The 24,953-nt window shown below is 37.7% G+C and overlaps 1 protein-coding gene across 1 annotated transcript; it reads left to right on the top strand.

Annotated features, from left to right (window-relative positions):
- Positions 1-20,418: 20,418 nt before the first annotated feature.
- On the top strand, positions 20,419-23,065 carry LOC113766682 (putative ALA-interacting subunit 4). Its single transcript, XM_027310847.1, has 8 exons — positions 20,419-20,498; positions 20,646-20,712; positions 20,821-20,895; positions 20,979-21,089; positions 21,207-21,277; positions 21,836-22,133; positions 22,260-22,549; positions 22,937-23,065. Exons 1-8 carry the CDS (start codon positions 20,419-20,421, stop codon positions 22,989-22,991), a joined length of 1,047 nt encoding a protein of 348 aa, XP_027166648.1. The 3' UTR covers positions 22,992-23,065.
- The last annotated feature ends 1,888 nt before the right edge of the window (positions 23,066-24,953 follow it).

The raw sequence follows: 24,953 nt of genomic DNA, 5'->3' as shown, positions 1-24,953 counted from the left end.
GTATTTTTTTAAATTTTACTGTAATAGTATATACATGTGAAAAATTTTTACTATAAATGGTTAGATATTGTTAGAAATGTTTTTGATGATGTTTTTTAGAATATATTTTGAGACATTTTTAGAATTTAAAATTTTTTGGATATGCCACCATCCCATTTCTCCTCCTCTTTCCTCCCTCTTCCTTTCTTCCCTTTCTTCTCCTTCCCTCCCCTTTCTTCTCCTTCCCTCCCCTCCTCCCTTCCCCACCCCTCCCTTCACCTTTCTGTTTGCTACCAGAGGGTTGTAGCCAGAGAAGGGTTGTAGCCAGAAAACCCTCTGGTCATGACCTCCAGTAGCAACTAGATTCAGATCTGGTCGCAACTTCCTACAAGGAACTCCTGGTCACTCCGAAAAGGAGAAGGGATGGGATGGAACATCTTAGAAAATGGAGGAAGGGAAGGAAAAAAAAAGAGAGAGGAAAATGGAGGAGAAAGAGGGAGAAAGCGAAGAAAGAATGACAAGTTGGAGAAAGGAATAAGGAGGGGATGGTGTCAGTGGTGGATAGTAGCAATGGATGACAGTGGTGGATAGTAGCAATGGATGACAGTGGTGGTAGTAGTGTGTGGTGGGTGGTAGTAGATAAAAGAAGAAAGAGGGTAAAAATTGTTTAGGTATTTGATTCTATTTATTTTTTAGATACATTTGAGATTATGTGCATTTTTGGAATTATTTTTAGAGTGTTACTGTAGACTAAAATAACAAAAATAATTTTAAAAAAAATACAAATCCATACAATTTCATCATAATTTTATTAAAATATATAGTAATGATAGAAGTAACATCATCAAACTACACAGATATCAAGGAACAAACCTGAAGGATGGATACTAAAGATCTAAAGAACAAATAAAAATTATAATTTAGAATTCCAAAATATAATTTAGAATTCCAAAATATATTTTTAAAAATAAGATAAAGTAATTGTAATTTCGCGAATAATTCTCTATTTCTTCACATCCGGCTAAAGAAAACCCCTCACATAATTCCTTATTTCTTCAAATATTGCATTCTTGAATACGGTTGTTTTTATGGCATAGAAGGGAATGGCTATCAGTCTTGATTTAAGTAAGTGACAAAATTTTCTCTTCCATCCAACTAACCTTTTCCGCGCTTTATCAACTATATCACTGAAAATATGCCTCATGACTCTACTATGTAGGCATATCTAGATGCTTTCCCAAATCTTTTATGAGTGGAATTCCTATTTGTAGTTTTGAGAAATTTGCTCTTTTAATGCTGAAATTTGGTGAGCAATACATTTTGACTTACTGTTACTCACCTTCTACCAAAACAATCCACAGAACTATCTCAAAATGTGTCTCATTACTTTAGCTTGTTGGTTATTGGTTTTCTGCGAACTGCAAAAGGTCATCTACATAAAGTAAGTGTGTCATAGGGACCCTGACTTTAAAGCCTTTACTAGTTTCTCTTTCTTCCTATCTACTACTTCATTGATGAGCTATCCCAACCTCTTTATACACATCACAAAATGGTACAAAGTCAAAGGATCTCTCTACCGAAGGCCTCCATTCCACAATATCTCCATAGAATTGGCATACACGCATTTGAAAACTTCTCAAGCTCTAAAGTCTGCTTGAGAAAACTCCATCTGATGCAATCATAGGCCTTTTCCAAGTCTATTTTAACTGCCATCGCCCCTTTATTGCCCTTCATTTTGTTCACGAAGTGTAAGATACCTTGAACTATGATTTGAAAATATTATCATATTCTTGTCTTCCTGGGATGAATTTGCATTCGTCTGGACCAGCAAATCAATCATCAATGGTCTATTTCTCTCGACCAGAATTTTGGAAATCATTTTAATGCGAATCTGAATCTCCAAACTCCCACTCTTGAAGAGTCAATTTACACAGGCAGGGGAATGATCTATCGTGACTAGGTTATGGAACATAATAGATGGAAAATCTCAACTCGACAATCTCCCAAAGATGCAAACTTATTGATAGTATCTCAACCCGACACTTTCAAAAGAATGCAAACCTTGATATGCATAGAAATGCACCTCAACTAACCGTGGTCATTGATTGATAACCCAAAACTTGAAGACAAAAGAGACATACTCACCTTATATTAACAGGTGCCGAACCTGTGAAATAATAAAAATAAACTTAATTGCCAATAAAAGCGGTCAATAATCAATTATAGGTACTGGAGCAGGGACTCTAGGTGTGTAATAAGTTACTTGATTTACCATGTTTCCAAAGAGTTTGCTTAATCCGATATACCAGAATTAATTATTTAACAAAATTTACTAATTGGTAGACAGTGGCAAGTAGGGTCGTCTCCTAAGGGACTGGGGATATTTGTCTCTTTGAGATTCCAATTGGTAAAAGGGGGTTTTTATCATAATAAAGCTACAAAAAATTAAGCAATTCAAATAAAATGAATAATTAACTAACACGAATGTAGACAGAAATTAATTCAAGAATAGATAAATTCTAGTCAAGGATACAACTACTCAGACATAGTCAATTCATCCGATCATTGATGCAAGGGAGGTTCACTTAATTCATTAATAGGCTAGTTATAGTCGCCGATGAAATCTAACGACCAATTTTTCCTTAATTTATTGATAACCAAGGTACGACCATTGATTACCCCTAACCAAAAATACTCCTAGGTACGACCGTAGGAATTAATTTTTCAATTGCATTAAAAACTAGAAAAACCTAACCCTAATCAATAACACGCTACGAGGGTTACTTAAATTAGATTGCACGTTCCCCTAGTATGTAAACACGCCAATTGCCACTAATATTAATCAATCAAATAATTACGAATTTAATTGACTAAATTGGCAAGAGATTAATAAGTTGCATTGAACATCGAGCCCTTGACATCCAGTTAACAAAATAATCCCACGAAAATTCAAATAGACAACGTGCAAATATTAACAAATTAAGGAACGCATGAAAACTAATTAGATCTCACAGATATTCGGGACTGCTCCGTCTAGTTGATTCTTGACTAGATGAAAGGCTTAGCCACGCTGCATAAATAAATCTCCACGCGAATTAATTGATTGCAAAGGCATCACGTTTTTCACTAGAAATCACTAGAAAGCAAGAGTAAAAGATGTTTTTCCCGTTGGGAAATATTGTCGAACAGTAGGCATGCGCCTGACAAGGAAAGAAAGAAAACTAAAAACTATCCGAAAAACTAAAATCTAAAAACTATCCTCTCTGTACGTTTCTTTCCTTCCCTTTTAAAGTCCAATAACTAATGCCTTTTCTCTTTTCCTCCTGGTTCCCTTCGAAAGTGAAGACAAAGAGTACCAAAGGGCCAGGCCCTACTCAATGTTTCCTTGCTCCCGTTTGTAGGCCAGGTCTGTTGAGCTCTTAGGAGTCTCAAATTTCTCCCTAAAGTCCCTCCTTTTTTGTACTTTTCTGTTCTACTTCCTGAAATTGAGTCCATATATCAAATATGAGTAGATGTCAACAATTAACACAATATTTGGCAGGGACAAAGGAAAAATTAATAATAAAATTGCTAACAAATAATACCCTATCAATTCCCTCTACACCAGAATCATGTTTGCCCTCAAGCATGAGAACAACTAAACTCAACAATGGCTGGCTCTCACATTATCTATTGCCAAGTTGTGCTTATACCAAAATAAAGGTTTAGTGGCTAAGTGTTAAGACATATCTCTCCCAGTTAGCTCCTAAGATCACAGACTCGTCCAGTTCATGGCTAACTCGCTTAGGAAATCCAAATATTAACTAGCAACAGTCAGCAATTAAGTCAACTGGCAACCAAAATCTCAACATTGAGAACCAAGGATCGGCGGGCTAACATGATCATGGACTTACATATTTTCCACATCTGTTCTCTCTTTTTTTTTTATTTTTTTTTGTTCTTTTTTTTGATTGAATAAATGCTTAGTTCCAAGTCATTCAAGTCTTTTGACGTGAATTCTTACATTTTTAGATGAAAGAACCCAATTACTCAACTTTTCACAACTCCAGGACTACCTACTTATAAATATCGCCACTTTTTGATACGAGAATCGACACTTTTAGTGAAAATTTCCGGTTATTGGATAACGACACTAGCGGAGTATAGCCAATGTTATTCTCAATAAAATACCAAAATACTAAACAATTAAAGATCATGACCCATTTCATCTCCTAAACATGGAGAACTAAGGTCAACAAGGGACCAATCCACACAACAGTGCCAGCAAAATATTTACATTGTCTAAACAAGTTAGCCACAAATTGCACCAAATCATTAAACTCAAAATATTCACCAGGACAACATGTTCTTACTTGCCATCGAAACTAAATTCATAGAATAAACTACAACCAGCAATAGAAGAGTGAGTTGCCAAAATATTCACCAAGACAACAGCAAGCCAAGCTGAAAATTAAAGAAATGCAGAAAATTGAAGAGATCCACCAGTCGAATCCAAGTCCCCCTCACACCCAGGTCAAACAGGAAAAACACCTAAACTAAAAACCAAGGAAAAAACACCCAAAAATCGGAAACTGGAAATACTAGCACCCAAACTGACCCCCCGACACCTAAGTCACACATTGCCCTCAATGTGATAATGTAACAGCAAAAAGGAAGGAGAAGGACAACAGTACTTCCCTGAAGTCGTCAAAACAATGGTGGGTCGGGCGCGAACTGAGGAGCAAGTCCCGCATCATGCATAAATGCTGCTAAATTCTGCGCCATGCTATGCAAGTTGATGCCAATGTGGGTCACGCGAGTCTCCAGTCTCTCAACAGTGTTCCAGAGTTGGAGCCAATCGTCGGCCCCTAGGGTGGGAGGAGGCGGAGCGGAAGTAGACTGGCCGAGATCACCGCCATTCGTGGAGGCTCGGGCAAAAGATGATCGAGGGGAGAGCGTAGCGATCCCGGGAGAACAACCTCCCATCCATCGTCGCCCTCCCGAACCAAATCCATTTTCGCTAAACACGGAATGTCCAAGGGCTCCATGTGACAGGCTATATGCAAATCATGGTTAGAAATATCAAGTATATGCAAATTAACAGCCAAGTGAGTAGTGTATGACCCAAGAATCAAAGGGCGCTTCTTTTTAGGCAAAGTAGATTTGAACTGAGAAGCGAGCCAGCATCCAAGGTTAACCTTAACATTGTTATGCATGCACCAAATAAAGAAAAATTCGGGGTTAGACAGAATGCCCGAACTAAGTCACCTACCCGAGAAACTATAGGCCAAGAAACGGTGGATATAGCGAGACGCCGGGTCCTTCAAATAAAAACCCTTAGATAGACGAGAGTCATAATTATCACGGTCTACGGACATCTCTTCCCAAATATGTCGATAGCGGGAGAAAAAGGGTTATACGTAGTCACATGCACTCTCGGCATACTCACGAGACTCGGCATAGGCCTGATCAATAAAATCAAGTACTAGATTGAAATCAGTAATGGAATAGTGGAACTCTTGACCCATTAATCTAAAACGGATGACATTAGGAGTAGAAACTGTGTAACCCCTGGGGAGGTCGAACTCGAATGTGGCATAGAACTGCCCAACCAACTCGACAAATGCCGGACAGTCAACAATATAAGTGTAGGGATGCCACCCAATAGCCTAGATCAACCGATCAAAGTCAACTCGAATATTTAAAAGGTCTAAAGTGGCGGCGTCCCGATATCGGCAGGGTATAATGCGCCGTTCACAACATTCAGCATATCGCCGCTTGTCGGCTGCCCTTGTGAAGTTCAAATTACCCCCAAAATGTGCAGGGTCAGAGGTATGGACACCTCGTTACCTCCCAAGGCGAGCCTTCCTCCCAGAGGAAGAAGGGTCGCGCGAGGAGTCAAAGGCGGGAATGAAGTGCTAGGGAGGAGGGGGCTGAGAAGTTCTAGGTGTCCTGGACTTAGAAGAAGACCATGGCCGCACCATTGGTTCTTAAGATTACTTCAATCGACAAGAGGCAACAATTTCCAACAAATAATGGAAACAAGAAATTCAAAGTACCCACAATGTAAAAGCACAATCCAATGAACAAAATGCACAATTCAATCAGCCACAGGTTATACGAATACCCCAACACATATAGCAATTGCAATCAATAAGCACTTGTAGTCCCAATGTAGTCAAAATCAGAATCAAGGCAGTCCAAAGTGCAACAAATGCTCTCAAGAACTTAGTGATTGAGATCAAAGAGACACAATACCCCCAAACAAGGCAAATAGAGACAACCTATTTCAACAAGCAAATGCAAACTGTCTCCAATTGGACAGTCAAGTACCCAATTCCACCTACTAAAATTAGCAAATGACTCGAGAAAATGGCACTCCAGCAATAGCAGTACAGAAGTTGGATAGAAATAACACAATAAAAATGCCCGGTAGTCAGTGAGGCAACCAATAACACAGGAGTAACAAATATTATGTAAACTACCCTCACCAGTACCACTGGTGTATGCACAGGGAAAAGTGAAATCAAATGGCCAATCCTCTGCTCTGATAAATCCGAACACACCAAGCAGTACCATGAAAAAGCAGAGATTAAAATGGGACCCGATTAACAGGTAGCTCCCAAATCACTCCCAACAATTTCCAAACAAATGAACTGGTACAAGAGCGCAAATTTTATCCCCTAAATGCAATAGAAACCTCAAGTAGTCAAACCCCAAACAATATTCAACAATATAATCAAGACCAGAAAGTATCCCCAAATGGAGTAGCAAATAAATTTAGTTCCACCAAAATTAACCCCAGAAAAAGCCCAAATCACCTCTTGCTTTTATCTATCAAGAAACCCAAGAAACAAAAGCGCAAATTCCAGCAATATAAGAACCAAAAAAATACTAATCGAGATTGAAATTACAATACCTCCACCTGTCAATTTTTGGCAGGTGGTAACGCGCGGCAAAGAGGAAAAGGCGTCGGCGAAGAGAGCTAGCCGACGACCAGCGCGCGAAGGAGAGCTGGTGGTGGTCCATGAGGTGGAGCTTGGAGCTCGGAGGCGGCGGTGGAGCTGAGGCTGCTACAGAGGTGGGAGCGAACTGGAGGGAGGCGCAGCGTCTGAGAAAGCGGTGGCGTGATGGTCGCGCTTGGGCGTGCGGCTGTGCTAGGTTGCAGCAAGGAGAGAGACTCGGCCTTGGGCTGTGGGTGAAATGGAGAGAGGTGTGCTGGTGGCGGCGCAACTTGGCCGGAGGGTGGGCAACTGCGCAATGAGGAGGATGGAGGCGATAAGTGAGAGAAAGTGAGGTGAGGGCGGTGGCGTCGCTAGACAGTGGCGGCGCGAATGGTAGAGCTGCTGGTGCGCGATGGCGGACAGCAACGGCGGCGAACGCGAATTGGTGGTGGTGGCTGTAGAGCGTGGGCAGGCGGTGCGAGGAGGAGAAGAGAAGCGTGCGGCGATGTGCAGAAGGAAAGAAGGAAAGGGGGAAAACAGGGGAAGCGGCGGAGAAGAAGAAGAGAAAGAAAGAAAGAAAAGAAAGAAGGAAAGAAAAAGAAGAAAGAAAGAAAAAAAAAGAGAAAAAAGTAAAGAAAAGTAAAGAAAATGATTTTTTTTTTGGTTCTTTATTTCTCAAAAATTTGTTTCTTCATTTTTCGACTTATATTTCAAAATTTTGAATTTTCAAAAAGAAAACAAAACTTAAGATTTAAAAGGAAAATAATATTTTTTTATTGTTTTATTTTTTTATTCTTTATTCTTTATTGGATTTAGTTTTTATCGTCAAACACCGCGTGGGCACGCCAAAATTATAAAACGTCCACTGATCTTGGGAGACACAAGCATCGCATGGGCAAGCCAAGATTGCACTTCCTATCAGCGTCTCGAGATGTTGAGATTTTACCAACATGGGGTGGGCACGCCAAAATTGATAAACGTCCACTGACCTCAGGAGTCACTAACATAGTGTGAGCACGCCAAGATTGCATTTCCTAGTCACAGTAAAGGAAAATATTATGACCGACTACCACCCAACTGAGAAAAAACAAAACAAAAGAATTGAATAATGAAAAGCAATAAAACTAATAATTGGGTTGTCTCCCAAAAAAACGCCTTTATTTAATGTCTTTGACTAGACATAGCCCAAAATTTGCTTAAACTAAGCAAATCGGGACCTCCAAGTGCATCATCTCCACCCGTTCAACTGGAACCCCTTCATAATACGGCTTGAGACGATAACTATTCACCACAAATTTCTTCTCCGTCCTTAAACTCCGGATCTCCACTGCACCATAATGAAAGACATTAGTTACAACGAAGGGACCAATCTAACGAGACCGTAATTTACCTGAAAATAACTTCAATTTCGAGTGGTACAATAGAACTTTTTGCCCACATTCGAACGTCTTCCTAGAGATCTGCTGGTCATGAAATATCTTATTCTTCTCCTTATAAATCACAGCATTCTCATAGACTTCATTGCGAATCTCCTCTAATTCTTGTAACGGTAACTTCCTTTGAATTCTGCCCTCTTCGATGTCCATATTGCATTGTTTGACCGCCCAAAACGCTTTATGCTCGAACTCAACTGGGAGGTGACATGGCTTCCCAAATACCAACCGGTAAGGGGACATGCCAATGGGTGTCTTGTACGCCGTCCTATATGCCCATAATGCATCTTCAAGTCTCACACTCCAATCCTTCCTATCAGGGCGGACCATCTTCTCTAAAATTGACTTGATCTCTCTGTTCGATGCTTTCGTCTGACCATTTGTTTGAGGGTGGTAGGATGTAGAGATTTTATGTACGACGTCATACCTTCTAAAAAGTGCCGCGATAGTCTTGTTACAGAAATGAGTACCCTGATCGCTTACAATTGCTCGCGGTATCCCAAAGCGGACAAAAAGGTTAGATTTGATGAATTCTACAACCACTTTGGAGTTATTAGTACGAGTAGCCTTTGCTTCCACCCATTTTGAGACATAATCCATAGCAAGCAATATACGAAAAAAAAACCAAACGACGAAGGAAAAGTACTCATAAAGTCAATACCCAAATGTCAAAAATTTTGACAAAAATCATTGGGATTTGGGTCATTTGATCCCTATGAGAAATATTACCTACTCGTTGACACTTATCATAGGACTTATAAAATAACTAGGCGTCCTTGAAGAGGGTCGGCCAATAGAACCCGCTCTCTAGGATCTTACGAGCCGTTCTCTTTGGTTCAAAGTGACATCCATAAGCAAAAGAGTGACAATAGGTTAGTATAGATTGGAATTCATCCTCACCTACACATCTTTGATGATTTGGTCGGCACCACGCTTTTAGAGGTAAGGATCATCCCAAATGTAGGATTTTGCATCACTCCTTAACTTGTCCCTCTTTACCTTAGACCATCCTGCAGGAAACTTGTGAGCGACTAGAAAATTAACAATATCTGCATACCACGGCAAGAATAAATTAATAGCAAATAAATGCTCATCGGGGAATGTTTCTCTCAGTGGAAGGTCGTCCTCGGTGACTTGTACTCGGTTCAAGTGATCTGCTACCAGGTTCTCCGCCCCTGTTTTATCTCCGATCTCCAGGTCGAATTCTTGTAGCAGTAATATTCACCTTATCAGTCCCGATTTTGCCTCTTTCTTGGTCAACAGATACAGCAAAGCTGCATGATCAGAGAAAATAATAACTTTAGCACCAAGTAAATAGGACCGAAATTTCTTTAAAGCAAAAATAACAGGTAAAAGCTCCTTTTCGGTGGTCGAGTAGTTCAACTGAGTTCCGTTCAAGGCTCGAGATACGTGGTAGATAGCATAGGTTACCTTTCCTACTCTTTGACCCAGCACCGCGCCCACTGCATAGTCGCTGGCATCGCACATTATTTCGAACGGTAGGTTCCAGTCAGGAAGTTGGATAATAGGTGAGGAGGTCAATAACTCCTTCAACCTATCAAACGCCTCCTGCATGCTTCGTCGAATTCAAAGGGCACATCTTTTTGTAAAAGTTGGAACAATGGGGTCCAATCTTTGAGAAGTCTTTGATTAACCTTCTATAAAAACCTGCATGACCCAAGAAGGAATGCACTTCCCGCACACTCACGAGGTAAGGTAAAGTAGATATAATATCTATTTTCGCTTTATCAACCTCAATACCCCTGGTGACACCACATGACCCAAAACTATTCCGTACTCGACCATAAAATGGTATTTTTTCCAATTAAGTACGAGATTAGCTTCTATACACCTTATCAAAATTAACTTGAGGTTATCTAGATAGTTATCAAAACTTTCCCCATACACACTGAAATCATCCATAAAGAGCTCAATAATCTTCTCAACATATTCTGAAAAAATACTTACCATGCATCGTTGGAAGGTAGCAGGTGCATTGCACAATCCAAACAGCATCCTTAGGAATGCAAATGTTCCAAACGGGCACGTGAAGGTTGTCTTCTCCTGATCCTTGGGTGTGATAACAATATGAAAATAACTTGAAAATCCATCCAAAAAATAATAGTAAGTTCGACCTGCTAATCGCTCTACCATCTGATCAATGAACGGAAGGGGAAAATGACCCTTTTTCGTGACGGCGTTCAACTTCCTATAATCGATACACTGCCGCCACCCGGTGGGCTTTCGAACTGGTATGAGTTCACCTTCTTGGTTTGATTCTATCGTCACCCCTGCCTTCTTCGAGACCACTTGTACTGGACTCACCCAGAGGCTATCTGATATTGCAAAAATTATCCCCACATCCAGTAGTTTCAGGTTCTCTTTCTTTACTACCTCCATCATGAGGGGATTCAGTCTCTTTTGAGCTTGTCGAATAGGTTTAGCACCCTCCTCGAGTCGAATCCGATGCATATATATCGCGGGGCTAATTTCCTTGATATCGGCGATGGTCCATCATATCGCCTGCTTATGGTCCCTCAAAACTCGAATCAATTTGTCTTCTTGGATTTTTGATAAACTCGCGGAGATAATCACTGGGAAGGTCTCCCCCTCACCAAAGTATGCATACTTTAGGTGTTTCGGAAGCGATTTTAGTTCCAAGTCAGGTGCCTGCACCACAAATGAAAGTAATCGTTGGTGAGGTTCGGGTGTAAAAATGGGTGCAAGATCATACCTTATTTTTGTGGTTGGCAATGTCTGCAACACTTCAATCACACATTTGAGCTCTTCACTCAACTCTACCCTAGAGATCATCTATGACTCGAAGTGCCTGGTCAAGGCAACTTCCAACTCATCCCTGCCTTCAATTTCAAAAACCTCCGTATCGCAGGGTCAGTTATAGTTACAGAGAAAACGGAGCCAACATTTGAATCTGGAGGATATTTCATAGTTTCAAAAATATTAAAATAAACAATCTCGTCATCAAATTTCATAGACAAAGTACCCTTATTTACAACAATTTTGGTTCAGGCTGTGCTCAAGAAGGGTCTGTCTAATAATAACAGTGATCGGTCATAGGAGTGTTCATCATCCATATCAAGCACATAAAAATCAGCAGAAAAAACCAATTCATTAATTTTCACTAAAATATCTTCAATCAACCCGTCAAGGTATGCATTGGTTCGGTCAGCCAGTTGGATTATTATTTCAATCTCTTTTAAAGGGTCTAAATTCAAATAAGCATATATGGACTTGGGCATCACATTAATCGAAACTCCTAGATCTAACATGGCCTTCCCAATCAAGGTATTACCTATCCTACAGGGAATGGTAAACATATCTGGATCCCCGCATTTCAGTGGAAGCTTCCTTTGTAAAATTATTGACACGTTCTCCCCCACTATAACTCGTTCATCTCCTTTCAACCGCTTTTGGTTGACACACAAGTTCTTCAAAAATTTTGCTTATTTGAGCACTTGTTTAATCGCGTCCAGTAGGGGGATGCTGATCTCCACCTTGCAGAAGATCTCCAGGACCTCTTTCTCCTTGTCCTGTTTCTTTGGTTTCTCTAACCTGTTAGGAAAGAGAGGTGGACTAGTTTTAACTCTAGTAATCAGATCCGGAAGCACCTTTTTATCTTTGTTGTCTCTGCCCTCCTCTTCCAATTCTTTCTCGATTTGTTCCTCGGTTTTGTCCTTAGGAATCACCGGTTCGGGTTCTTGGACTTTCTTGCCACTTCTCAAGGTTATTGCACTCATATTCTGCGGGTTCAACTCAGGTTGAGATGGCAACTTCCCTTGAACTTGGGACTCCAAACGGTTGATCGCGATGGCCATTTGATTTACTTGAGTTTGCAATGATTGCACTTGTCCCAATTGATTCCTCATGCTTTACAGGTCAGAATCCGTCTTTTGTTGATTCGCAAGTAATTGTTTCATCATCTCTTCCATGGACGGACTTGAGTTCGAAGGGGGTGGTGGTTGGCGAGGCTGATACTGCTGCTAGTACCCTTGCTGCCTATTTGGTACGAAGTTGGACTGCCTGTTCCCTCCATAACTGAGGTTGAGATGATCTCTCCAACCAGGATTGTAGGTGCTTGAGTAAGGGTCGTACTACTTTCTTGGCGCGGACGCGTGGCCAGCCATGTTCACCTGTTCTGCAGTTTCTTCCTGAACCAGTGGACACATATCCGTAGAATGACCCACGGCAGTGCATACCCCACATACTTTGGCTTGTGAAGCACTTCCTACGGCTAGTTGTCGCACGAAAGATGTCAATTCGGAGAGCTGCTGTTGTATAAAAAATGCTTCTACCTCATTCACCTTACGCATCAGGATGTCCTCCATTGAACCAAACTGCTGTGAGTTCTCAGCCATCCCTTCAATCAACTCCTATACTGTCCGAAGGGTCTTGTTTACCAACGCTCCTTCACTTGCAGCATCAATTATGCTTCTGTCCCTGAAGAGTAGCCCCTCGTAAAAATATTTGATGAGCAGTTGCTCACTTATTTGATGCTGAGCGCATTTGATGCACAGCTTCTTAAACCTCTCCCAGTACTCATACAGAGACTCGCCTGGGTGTTGTTTAATGCTGCATATCTCCTTCCTTAGGCTTGCAACTCGAAACGCTGGAAAGTACTTGTCCAGGAATTTTTTCTTCAACTGGTCCCACGTGGTGATACTACCTAGTGGTAGGTAGTACAGCCAATCCTTCGCGGGGGTTGCTCTTCTGTAATTCCTGGAGGCTTCATACTGTTGCAAAGGACATCAAACTCCTGTAAACGCTTGTAGGGCTCCTCACCTGGTAGACCATGAAAAGATGACAAGAGATTAATTAGACCAGATTTTAGTTCAAAGGGAATGTTATCATTCAAACTTGGGAAAGTAATGCATAAAAGTTGCTGATTTAAATTAGGAGCAGCCAACTCCCTTAGTGTTTGTGCATTTGCCATGGTGACTTCCTTTTGATCCGAGTCACTCGAAGTGTCACCAAACGAATCTGCTGGTTTAACTGCTGGCTCAAGTCTCTGAGATGTAGCACTTGAGTGCTCTTCTCTGAGTTGTCTGGTTTCTTTCCTCGTTCTACGCGCGAGCTTCTCTACTTCAGGGTCGAAAATTAATTTGTCTGTACAAGAAAAATGAGGCATACACTAGAAAAGTATCAAAGAATTAGAACACAAATGAACTTAAAAAGAAATAAATAATTAATGCCAATCCCCGGCAACGGCGCTAAAAATTAACAGGTGCCGAACCTGTGCAATAATAAAAATAAACCTTATTGCCAATAAAAACAGTCAATAATCAATTCTAGGTACTGGAGCAGGGACTCTAGGTGTGCAATGGGTTACTTGATTCACCATGTTCCCAAAAAGTTTGCTTAATCCGATATACCAGAATTAATTATTTGACAAAATTTACTAATTGGTAGACAATGGCAAGTAGGGTCGTCTCCTCAAGGATTGGGGATATTTGTCTCTTTGAGATTCCAATTGGTAAAAAGAGGGGTTTTATCAGAATAAAACTACAAATAATTAAGCAATTCAAATAAAACGAATAATTAACTAACATGAATGTAGACAGGAATTAATTCAAGAATAAATAAATTCTAGCCAAGGATATAACTACTCAGACACAGTCCATTCATCCGATTATTGATGCAAGGGAGGTTCACTTAATTTATTAATAGGCTAGTTATAGTCGCCGATGAAATCTAACGACCAATTTTTTCTTAATTTATTGATAACTAAGGTACGACCATTGATTACTCCTAACCAGAAAATATTCCTAGGTACAACCGTAGGAATTAATTTTTCAATTGCATTAAGAACTAGAAAAACCTAACCTTAATCAATAACATGCTACGAGGGTTACTTAAATTAGATTGCACGTTTCCCTAGTGTGTAAACACGCCAGTTGCAACTAATATTAATCAATCAAACAATTACGGATTTAATTGACTAAATTGGCAAGAGATTGATAAGTTGCATTGAACATCGGGCCCTTGATATCCAGTTAACAAAATAATCCCATGAAAATTCAAATAGACAACGTGCAAATATTAACAAATTAAGGAACACGTGAAAACTAATTAGATCTCACAGGTATTCGAGACTGTGCCATCGAGTTGATCCTTGATTAGATGAAAGGCTTAGTCACGCCGCATAAATAAATCTCCACGCGAATTAACTGACTGCAAAGGCATCACGTTTTTCACTAGAAAGCAAGAGTAAAAGATGTTTTTCCTGTTGGGAAATATTGTCGAACAGCAAGCGTGCGCCTGCCAAGGAATGAAAGAAAACTAAAAACTATCCTAAAAACTAAGCTCTAAAAAACTATCCTCTCTGTACGTTTCTTTCCTTCCCTTTTAAAGTCCAATGACTAATGCCTTTTCTCTTTTCCTCCGTGGTCCCCGCCGAAAGTGAAGACAAAGGGTACCAAAGCCAGGCCCTACTCAATGTTTCCTTGCTCCCGTTTGCTATTGCTAGTAGAGGCCTTAGTACCAATCAATTCTTCATTAGCCAAAGAAACGGAAAATCTGTTTCTCTTCCTTCCTTGTGGGCCAGGTCTGTTGAACTCTTAGGAGTTAGGAGTCTCAATTTTCTCCTGAAAGTCCCTCATTTTTTATACTTTTCTGTTCCTCTCCCTGAAATTGAGTCCATATACCAAATATGAGTAGATGTCAGTAATTAACACAATATTTGGCAGGGACAAAGGGGAAATTAATAATAAAATTGCTAACAAATAATACCCTATCATATATCAAGGGTGGGTGTTCACAAAGGAACAAGAAAGAGAAAACTCTTAAATTTTATTCATCAAGTCTCTCTCTCTAGAAAAGCATAGGAACTACTTATTTATAGCAACCGTACAAATCCAAATGGGCCAAGACTAAAGCTACTTAACTAACTAAACTAATGACCCAATCTAAAGCCCAAATTAAGCTTTAAGTTGGCCAATTATTCTACCTAACTAAAAAGACCCAAACAACTTAATTGAAATCCTAAATCTCCAGCGAATCCAACAAGTATGGATCGAATGCTTTATTCAATCAATAAAAGACTCAACTATGAAAAGACTAAAAATAAAAGAGTAAGGAAAATTAAGTGACCAAAAGACTTGTACCAAGTTAGACTCAGGTATGCCTAACAAGAGTGAACCCTTCTACACAAAATTCAACTCATCCCTTTTGTGACCTATGAATCATCTTCCAATGTACTAAGAATTGTTAGGCGAATCACCAATAATGTCTTGATTTGGAACGACACTTGCAAAAAACACTTGCGAACACAAACTCTAGGTATCTAAATCAACACTTTGATAGTTTTCATACTCACATTCGATTTTGTAATCGACATTACACAACAAGATGCGCCTGAATTGAGACACTGGTTCGAGATGGTTCATTTTTCGAGAATAGAGATGTCCTAGTGTTATTGATTCAAGAAAGGCCTTGGTTCTGAATACCTTCTTCGCATAATCAATCATTGCGTTGCCTATGATACTCCAGCACTTCTAATAGAATTCTGCATCAATATCATCGGCCTTAGAGCTTTATTGGCTTGCATTTCGAAGAGTGCCTTTTTGGCCTCACAGTCACTTACTTTCCTAGTCAGAGTTTTCATCCTGCTCCCCTCAATTGTGGAAACTTGCTTGCTTCATGTTCTAGTTGATTCCATTCCCCCCTCTCTTGCACTATACAAATTTTCAAAGTATGCCACTATCATTTCTTTCAAGATTTCTGGGTTTTCTTGCCGCTTACCCTTCTCATCCTTCAAGTTATATATTTGGCTTCTCTTTCTCCGGTGGATAGTAGACATGTGGAAATATCTAGAATTTCTATCCTTACATTGGAGCCACATTAACATCTTGATTTCTGGTACCACAAAGCCTCTTATTGTTCAAGAATTGTATTATATTCTTCAGCAACTTGATCTTCAATTTCTCTAAGTACTTGGACTAATTCTGGCAAGGAGCTTTCTGTAGACCTTGTAACCATGCAACACATCTCTTTTTCCTCTTGTGGATATTCTGAAAGGTCTCTTTATCCCAAAATTTTAGTGCATTGTTTAATTCTAAGATCTTCCCCTCTAATTTTGAACACTTTTCTCCCAAGATTCTTGAACCAATCGGGCAAGGAAATTCTCATGCATAAACCAGTGTTTTGAATACCGAACCAGATTGGCCGGTTCAATCAATTGTACCGCGAACAGGCTATAGCATCAGTTTGGTTCTATATTAAAGCCAGAAGTAGCAAATAACCCATTGAAAACTAATCAAACTCATCAAAATCGAGGTAAACTTATTGAACCGGTCATTCTTGGTTTTTGATTTTGCTCTTAATCTTTTTCCCCACTTTTCTTTTAACTAAATTGTCAAAAGCAAATTTTTTTGCCGGCGCCTAGAATTGAACCATATTTTCAGGACTACATCGGACTTGCCAATTCAATCGGCTGAACCGTAATTATAGCACCGGTCCAATTCTATACTAAAGTCAGAAGTAGCAAATAATCCGTTGAAAACTGGTCAAACTCATCAAAATTGGAGTAAACTGGTTGAACCGATTACTCTCGATTTTCAGTTTTGCCCTTAATAATTTTCCCCCTTTTCTTTTAAGTAAATTGTCAAAAGCAAAATCAAACTCATCAAAATTAGAATAAATTGGTTGAACCGATCATTCTTGATTTTCAGTTTTGCACTTAATAATTTTTCCCCCTTATCTTTTGAGTAAATTGTCAAAAGCAAAATCTTTTACTGGTGCCCGGAATCGAACCAAAGACCTCTACTATAGAAGTCAGTCATGCTAACCACTGTACAAAACCTCGTTTGGTTTTTTGTCTATTTGTTATTTAAAAACATATTTGTTTGTCCTTTGATAACTAAAGAATGGGGAAATCCAAAACCAACGAACCATTATAAATCCTATGCATTTACATTAGCCGCCACTTCCTATCTCTATTCTCTCCCCCATCTCAACTCTCACCTCCATTTTCCATTCACTAGATCCCCATTTTCATGGTCAATAAATTAACTTACCATTACAAACTCTCATCCTCACTCCATTTCCTCTTCTTTTAATCTTCAGTCTCCACTCTCTCCTCTTTTTTGCCATCTTTTTAGTTTAATTTGTTGATGTTTTCTTCCATATTTTTTAGTTCAATATTTTGACATTTTCTTTTCTTTTTTTCTTGTGTATGTTGAGTTTTTTCACTCTATTTTCGTTTGAAGTTTTCTTTTCTCTGTTTTCAATACGTTGCCTTTCATTTTTTTTTTAGATGGATAGAAAGATTCTCTTCTTGATTTGAGATTTTTTTTATTTATTTGAGATTTTCTTTTCTTTTTTATGGTTGTAAAAAAATTACAGTCCATCCATGTAAAATATTACTATTTTTGTGGTTGGAAAAAATTAATGTTGTATCAATGCAAAATTTCATGCCGTCAAGATTTTTTAGGGGACTTAAAAGTTTTCTCTCTGATTTTTGAAAAAGATAATACGTTTGAATTTAATGCGTGCAAAATGCTTTCAAATATTTTTGCTTAGGTGATATAATCAAATTAAAGTATGGATCTGGTAAAGTTCGAACTTTAACGCCTAGGGAGTCCTTACTTGCCATGGACATGATGATTGTTCAGGTTTTTAAATTTTTTAAAATAAATAAAAACAGTGAATAGGTGACCCGACTGGTTGAATCGATTGAACTGAAAAAATCGTGAATCGATGATCAGTCGCTTCTATCACCGGTTCGAGTTCTAAAACGTTGGTGTAAACCAGCCATTTTCCACTCTAAAAGGAGGTTTGACTTTTCTTTTTTCTTTTTTTTTGAGTTTCCTTGCCTTCCCGTTCAATCTGCAAACTAGCAAATGTTGATGATCCGAGCATGTTTGAGCCAAGTGCTTCACTGTTGTTTTCTATCAAGATTTTGTGTTTCTTACTTGATCAAATCAGTACTTAAATGCGTGATAGAAAAAAAGTAAACTTTTGTTTCCTTCAGTTTCTTTAAGAAACTTACCTATTCTAAACTAAATTAGCTTTGTTTCCTTCAAGAAAATGAATCAATTGCTATTAAATAGATTTTTCTAACTAACTGCATTAAGGAAGGTAATTAGTCATAGATTATATTTGCTAATTGAGGAACCAAAAATCTAAATTTAGGGCCTTCTTTTAAGTGTAATTTAGGGTCTTCTTTATAACACTAAGAATGTGCTGAAAATGAATTTGTTTAGATAACTATGGATACAAATTGTTTGATAAAATGAAGAAATATCTCATCCGCTTAAACTTTTCAGTAGTGCTGAACTTGTACACTTTTTTTCATAACGGATTGTTTAATGTTGAATGTGGTAAGCTGATTCGTATTAACAAATCCACCGCAAATGCCACCTTATTCTAGTAAATGTGTCCAGATCCGTACTCCACCTAAATAACATTTAAATCCTATCTATTTTGTCGTTTCTTGGCTTCCTTCTCCACCTAGACAGTATGAAGTTCTCTCTATTTAAGATTTCTCATCCTCCCTTTATTTTTACCATTTAAGTACAAGTATTCATATTATTGTCCCTCTAATTTTGAATATTTTCAATTTAATTCTCATTTTTAATAAAAAAATAAAACGTGGGACTACTATTAATTGATACCACAAGACAATCAATAGATCTTAAAAAAGGAAAAAATCTTTCGAAATGTTAGTCCAACCTCCCCACAATACCACGACAATATTCTTTTTCCCAAGTGGGATCAAAGTTCAATATTTAGCACAAACTTTTGTTATCTCATTCAAGTATCCTAGGATGAAAACATTTTGCATTTTGGTCATAGAATTTCACTCTTTCTTTTGTTTTTTTTTTTTTGACAAAAGAATTTCAGAAATTTATTTTGTACACCAATGATAATGCCCAATTCCTAATTGTACAAATTTAGTGTTTTAGCCATTGTACAAATTTAGTGTTTTAGCTTAATTGTACAAATATCTTTTGATTATTATAGCTTTCATCGTTGAATATATAAAATTAGATATCAATTCTTAAATCATTTGAGGACTTTAAATTATTGAATAACATAATAGAATCTAGCGAACTACTTTTATATGTGTTCATTAGGTACCTTTATTTTCTTCTTATATTTTTTAAATGAAAAAAAAAACTAAAAATAACAAAATAAAAAGGTATTAGCTAACTACCTTTATTTTCTTCTCATATTTTTTTAAATAAAAATAAATACTAAAAATAACAAAATTAAAAAAAAAGGAAAAAGAAGAAGAAGAAAAGACGATATGGCAATTGTTAACTACTGTAGGAAGTTGGTTTCTTTATTCTTTTTTTTTTCCTTAAGAAAACCAAAATTATTTTTGGAATAGATTCCTCCGTCTTTCCAACAAATCTACAGATTTTAAGCATTTTTTCAGGCTTTTGCCTCTTTCACCCTGGCCCTTTTCTTTTCTTTGCATTTTTATTCAATCTGCAAAGAATAATATATTAAAAGTACATATCTGAAAAGATGAGCTCTGGGGAGGGTTCTTCTCAATCTTCTTCCAAGAAATCCAGGCAACCCAAATGTAGATTCTCTCTTCCAATTTTCAGTTCCCTCTGTTTCTTTGTTTTTTGATTTTCTTTATTCAGTTGCTTTACTGAGGAATTGATTCTTCCATTTTATTTCTTTTGAATTTGTGGATGATTGTGATTGATCGTTTCTCAAAATGCATGTTTTTTATTTTTGGAATTTTTTGCTATTTTGATGATAATTACTCGAACGGTTAACCTCAGATTTGTAATGGAACAAGAAATGGTTTTTCAAGAACCATCACGGGCCTGCATGATTATAATAAGTAAATTCTTTTAAAAAAATGAGAATAGTTCTTAAGTGCTATTTGGGATTCCGTTTCTTGGTTCTTGATCATTAATCCATAAGGTTTGGCAATGCGGGGTGATTAACAGTGGTAGTATGTTTCTGAATGTTCGGATTTATGAAAGCCCTTTGCGAGATCCCCCTTTCTATTTTTATTTTTATTTTTATTTTTTGATTGAGTATCAATACAGTTTAAAGCCCATGATTGATTCAATTACGTAAATTTCCCATAGATATGACGATTTATGGTGAAGAATTCAGGAATTTTCTCTGGCTACTTCATTGTTGCATCTGATCAATATGCAATTTTAGTTTCTGAATTCTGGTTTTTAGCACGTAACACTGATTAACCTTTTTTAAATGAATGATTAGTTGATTGAGATTGCTTTTTTTTTTCTTATAGCATTCAATTTCCCCTGTTATCAATATTAAGGTATCAATTCTGTTGCCCCACTTTTTGTTATGCTTTCAGGATTCTAGGTTACCACAACAAGATACTGCCTGCATGCAAACCGATATTAAACAACTCCAGTGTATTGGTATGTTTTCATTATATATTTCTTGCAACTGGATTTATGATCTTGTGAAAACTTGATCCTTTATTCCTTTTCTGTTCTTTTCTGATTCTCCTCCTGTTATTATTTTAGGTGGTCACAACTTTTATACTAGTAGGGGTTATATTCATACCAATTGGCCTTTTGTCTCTGTCTGCATCAGAGAGGGTAAAGATTTAGATGATCCATCTGCTAGTCTTTCAAAAAAGTAACCTTTTCAATGGGTCTGATATGCTATTGCTGATGTATAGGTGGTTGAAATTGTAGACCGCTATGACGAGGATTGCATTCCTTCCGATCAAGAGAAAACTGCATTTATTCAGAGTGACAAGACCAACAAAACCTGTGTCCGGAGCTTGACAGTAGGTGCAATTTCTTAGAACTGATGTTTGCAGATACAACATGAAAAGAATTTGTTTCATTTATTCCACTTCTCTTCCTCCAGTTTGAAAATATTAGTTTGCAAAATGACTGTTCAGGTCCCAAAGAAAATGCAGCATCCGGTTTACATCTATTACCAGCTTGATAACTTCTATCAAAACCATCGTCGGTATGTTTTATTTTTTCTGACGTTGTTTCCAACGGGATTGAGTAGTTGTTATTTATTTGAAATGTCTCTTGGGTGTTTTTCCCATTGTTTTTGTGAAAACACCAGCATGCTAGACTGTATAAGCTGGACCAAATGAATAATTTGACCTTAATGATGTGAAGCTTTCTGGAGATCAGAGTGGATTTCTTATTTGGTGCAGTTGGAGATGCCTTGTTCTTCCAAGTTTATTGATTCTCCAGATTCTGTGGTTTCATAATCTAAGAAAACCTTGATTTACTTGCCATCACGCTTTGCTTTTACTACTGATATAGTTTAATCTGTGGGTGAGGAATTTTTTTTTTTTTTATTTGTGGCATCTTTTGTAGTTGTCTTGCTCCTAGCCATAAAAGAAACCTAATTGCAAATTTGAGACTTCTAGTGTGCTATACTCTTTCTTGATTAGCTTGTTTCATCTTCACTTATTCAGAGCTCCACTGGAAATCTCACTCTCTTTTCCAGCTTGTGATCATTTATTACAAACCAAAGTGTGATGTAAAGTTTCTGATTGCTTTTATGCAGATATGTCAAAAGCAGAAGTGACAAACAGTTGCGAAACCCAGAAAATGAGGATTTAACATCACCCTGTGAACCCGAAGCACGCGTTGATAATAAGCCCATTGTGCCTTGTGGCCTTGTTGCTTGGAGTTTGTTCAATGATACTTATGGATTCTCAGTTGGTGGCATGAATCTATCTGTAAACAAGAAAGATATTGCATGGGACAGCGATAAGAACTATAAATTTGGATCAAAAGTTTATCCTAAAAACTTTCAGCAGGGAAGCTTGATTGGAGGAGGAAAACTGGATGAAAAAATACCAGTTAGTGCAGTCATCTCTTCTCTCTATCTTTTCTCCATCTCTCTTTCGAAATCTCTCCCTTTTACATTTTCCTGTCTACCGATCCAAGCGTTCGTTTACTCTGCTCAATTTATTGCCTTATAACAGTTGAGTGAGCAAGAGGACCTTCTAGTCTGGATGCGCACTGCAGCATTGCCAAGCTTCCGAAAGTTGTATGGGAGAATTGAACAGGATCTTGAGGCTAATGAGATGATAACAGTGGTTATACAGAATAACTATAATGCTTATGCTTTTGGAGGCAAAAAGAAGCTGGTTCTTTCGACTACGACTTGGATTGGTGGAAAAAACAGTTTCTTAGGCTTGGGATACATCACTATTGGTGGATTGTGCTTATTCATTGCAACAACTTTCATAGTAATGTACCTTATAAAGCCAAGGTATTCTCATTAGTAGTTATCAATCCTCTTATTACTGTTTAGCATCAAATGGATATAGTTCTTCTAGTTTTGGTAGTGTGAAATTTTTAATTTACTGTACACCTTCATGAGTACATAATGCAAACCACTGAGACCAGAGTCATTCGATGAATTATTTTAGGGTCAGTGGAAATTGAGCTGTTGTTTTAAGATGAGAAACCAAAATATGATGCTATAATCTTCTCTTCTATATGATTTATCAGCATATAGAATTATGAATTGTGGAAACCTACGCCTGTTTGTCAATTTATTTTGTGAGAATTGCTGTTTACAACATTGGTTTAATTGATATCTTTGCCTTGTACTTGGTAATTCTTTAATACTTCTTTTGTCCATTCACTCATGCAGGCCTTATGGCGATCCATCCTATTTGTCTTGGAACAGAAACCCACCTGGGAACTGAGTATTCACTATGTTCGAGTTGGCCAATTGTTGATGTATTAATATTCCATTAACACATTCTGAATCTTAGCATTTATTCATAGTTTTCTGGATTTTCTTTTCCTTTTTCTGTGCAGATTGCCAAAGCTAAGTTGCATGGCCTTGATTTTGTGGGTTTTTGTGTTCCTTCTTAATCCTGAGCAGGATATATTGTGAATAGTAAAAGCGTCTAATAAGCAATTTATTAGTCTACATTGTATCTATATCATATTACAATATCATTCACATGAAAGTGGCTTGGCCTATTTTCCTGCAGGGTTGTTAATCTACAATGCCCTTGAAACAGTTCACCAATTCTTAATTCTAATCTTTGCAGTTTTCGTTTGCATTTTGTGAGGTTAATTACCACTTCCGAGATACAAAACTCTATATTGGCAGATTGCGAACATGATCTAACTCAATTCCACATGCCATTTCACTTCGATATGAGCCAGGAGTCTTATCTTGATATTCACCTTTGCAAATGGAACCCCGGAATGAAAACCTCGGTTTGGACTTGGACTGATGGACTTTTAATTGAGAGAGGATCTCAAATCAATGGATATTGATTATTGAGTTTTCAAACTTCCAAACGCTAATAACTCAAATAACTTTAATTAAGAAGTTGCAGCAGAATAGGTAAGGTGAGAGCTGTTCGACAAAATCCATTGATGGGAGAAGTGTTAATTTCGATTGGTAAGATGGCGATTATTGTTGTTGTGGTTTTTCTTTGAAAAAATGACCAATTTTATTCCTAAATCTTTTCACTAGTGTCGATTTAGTTCCTAACTTTTTATTCCTAACCAATTTAATATGTGAACTTATTTTGTAGTTTCAACTGAGGACTTTCGTTGTGACACTACCATTTAAAACAAATCTGACTTCTAATTGACTAATTAAATAGGGGAATTTTGAGAACACCACTCACTGGATTGTAATAAATCAATGTATTAAAAAATCACAAGATTAAACTTCAAAGAAGTTTTATTTGGTAATTTTTTGTACAATTTAGAAGTTTGATTTGCTTGTTTCATTATAATGTCACGGTGACATTTCTATAATACCTCTATTTTAGTTAGTTAATTAGAAGCCATATATCGGTTTTAAATAGTAGTACCATTGGGGGTCCTTAATTGGAATTGTAAAATAAGTTCAAGTATCAAATTAGTCAGAAATAAAAGTTAAGAACTAAATTGACACCAAAATTTAGGGACGAAATTGGACATTTTCCCTTTTCCTTATTTGTCCTATTGTGGCAGACGAAAATCAAAGGAAGGGGAAAGTGAAAAGGTTTCCTAGAAAATTGCTTTTTTCTGGGATACTTTGGGCATTTTAGTAAGATTTAAGGGCAAATCGGTCATGTCGCTCTTTTATCCCATCGGATTTAGCTTCATTTTAAATCATGCGGCAAATTAAGAGTTGGAGATAGTTAATTGCAAAAATTAAACGTTTGGGGTACAAACTTCAGTCTAGGCATAATTGAGGAGGGCAAGATGCAATTAAATCAACTTAAAATCCACAATCCAAATCAGCTGCTTATCTTTCTCTCCTTTTTTTTTTTTAATCTTTCTCCTGTGCTCTTCCCTTCTCTCCTGTCCTTTCTTGCACTCCCCGAGGCAGCAACCAAAAGCCCGTCCAGAAACACATACTCCCTTCCTTTTTTTATAACTGACGTTTAAGAAATTTGCTCTTAAGTACTTTTATCTGTCGTTTTACTATCCCCATGCAGCATTAATTATTTTTTCACAATTTTACCCTTTTATCTCTCTTTTTCAATACAGGGTTCTTAATTACTACTCCTAGTTAGTTTGCATTGCTTTTGGCCTAGTAAAACAGCACCATTTAGTACTCTAGTGAGAGAAAATATGGGTGAATTGGACAATTAATGAGGGTACAAAAGGAAAGTAGTGTATAGATTTAAACAATGAAAAACTTTTCTTAATTG

The sequence above is a fragment of the Coffea eugenioides genome, chromosome 3 (genome assembly GCF_003713205.1).
Source record: "Coffea eugenioides isolate CCC68of chromosome 3, Ceug_1.0, whole genome shotgun sequence".
NCBI classification, from domain to species: domain Eukaryota; kingdom Viridiplantae; phylum Streptophyta; class Magnoliopsida; order Gentianales; family Rubiaceae; genus Coffea; species Coffea eugenioides.
The sequence above is the reverse complement of the archived record's forward strand: the minus strand, read 5'-3'. Positions and strand labels throughout refer to the sequence as shown.

Excerpts from the sequence above, each read along its gene's own strand:
- LOC113766682 (XM_027310847.1), top strand. The coding sequence starts at position 20,419 with ATGGTGAAGAATTCAGGAATTTTCTCTGGCTACTTCATTGTTGCATCT. Across the intron at positions 21,278-21,835 it reads TTCTATCAAAACCATCGTCG|ATATGTCAAAAGCAGAAGTG; the intron begins GTATGTTTTATT and ends GCTTTTATGCAG. Across the intron at positions 22,550-22,936 it reads ATGTACCTTATAAAGCCAAG|GCCTTATGGCGATCCATCCT; the intron begins GTATTCTCATTA and ends TCACTCATGCAG.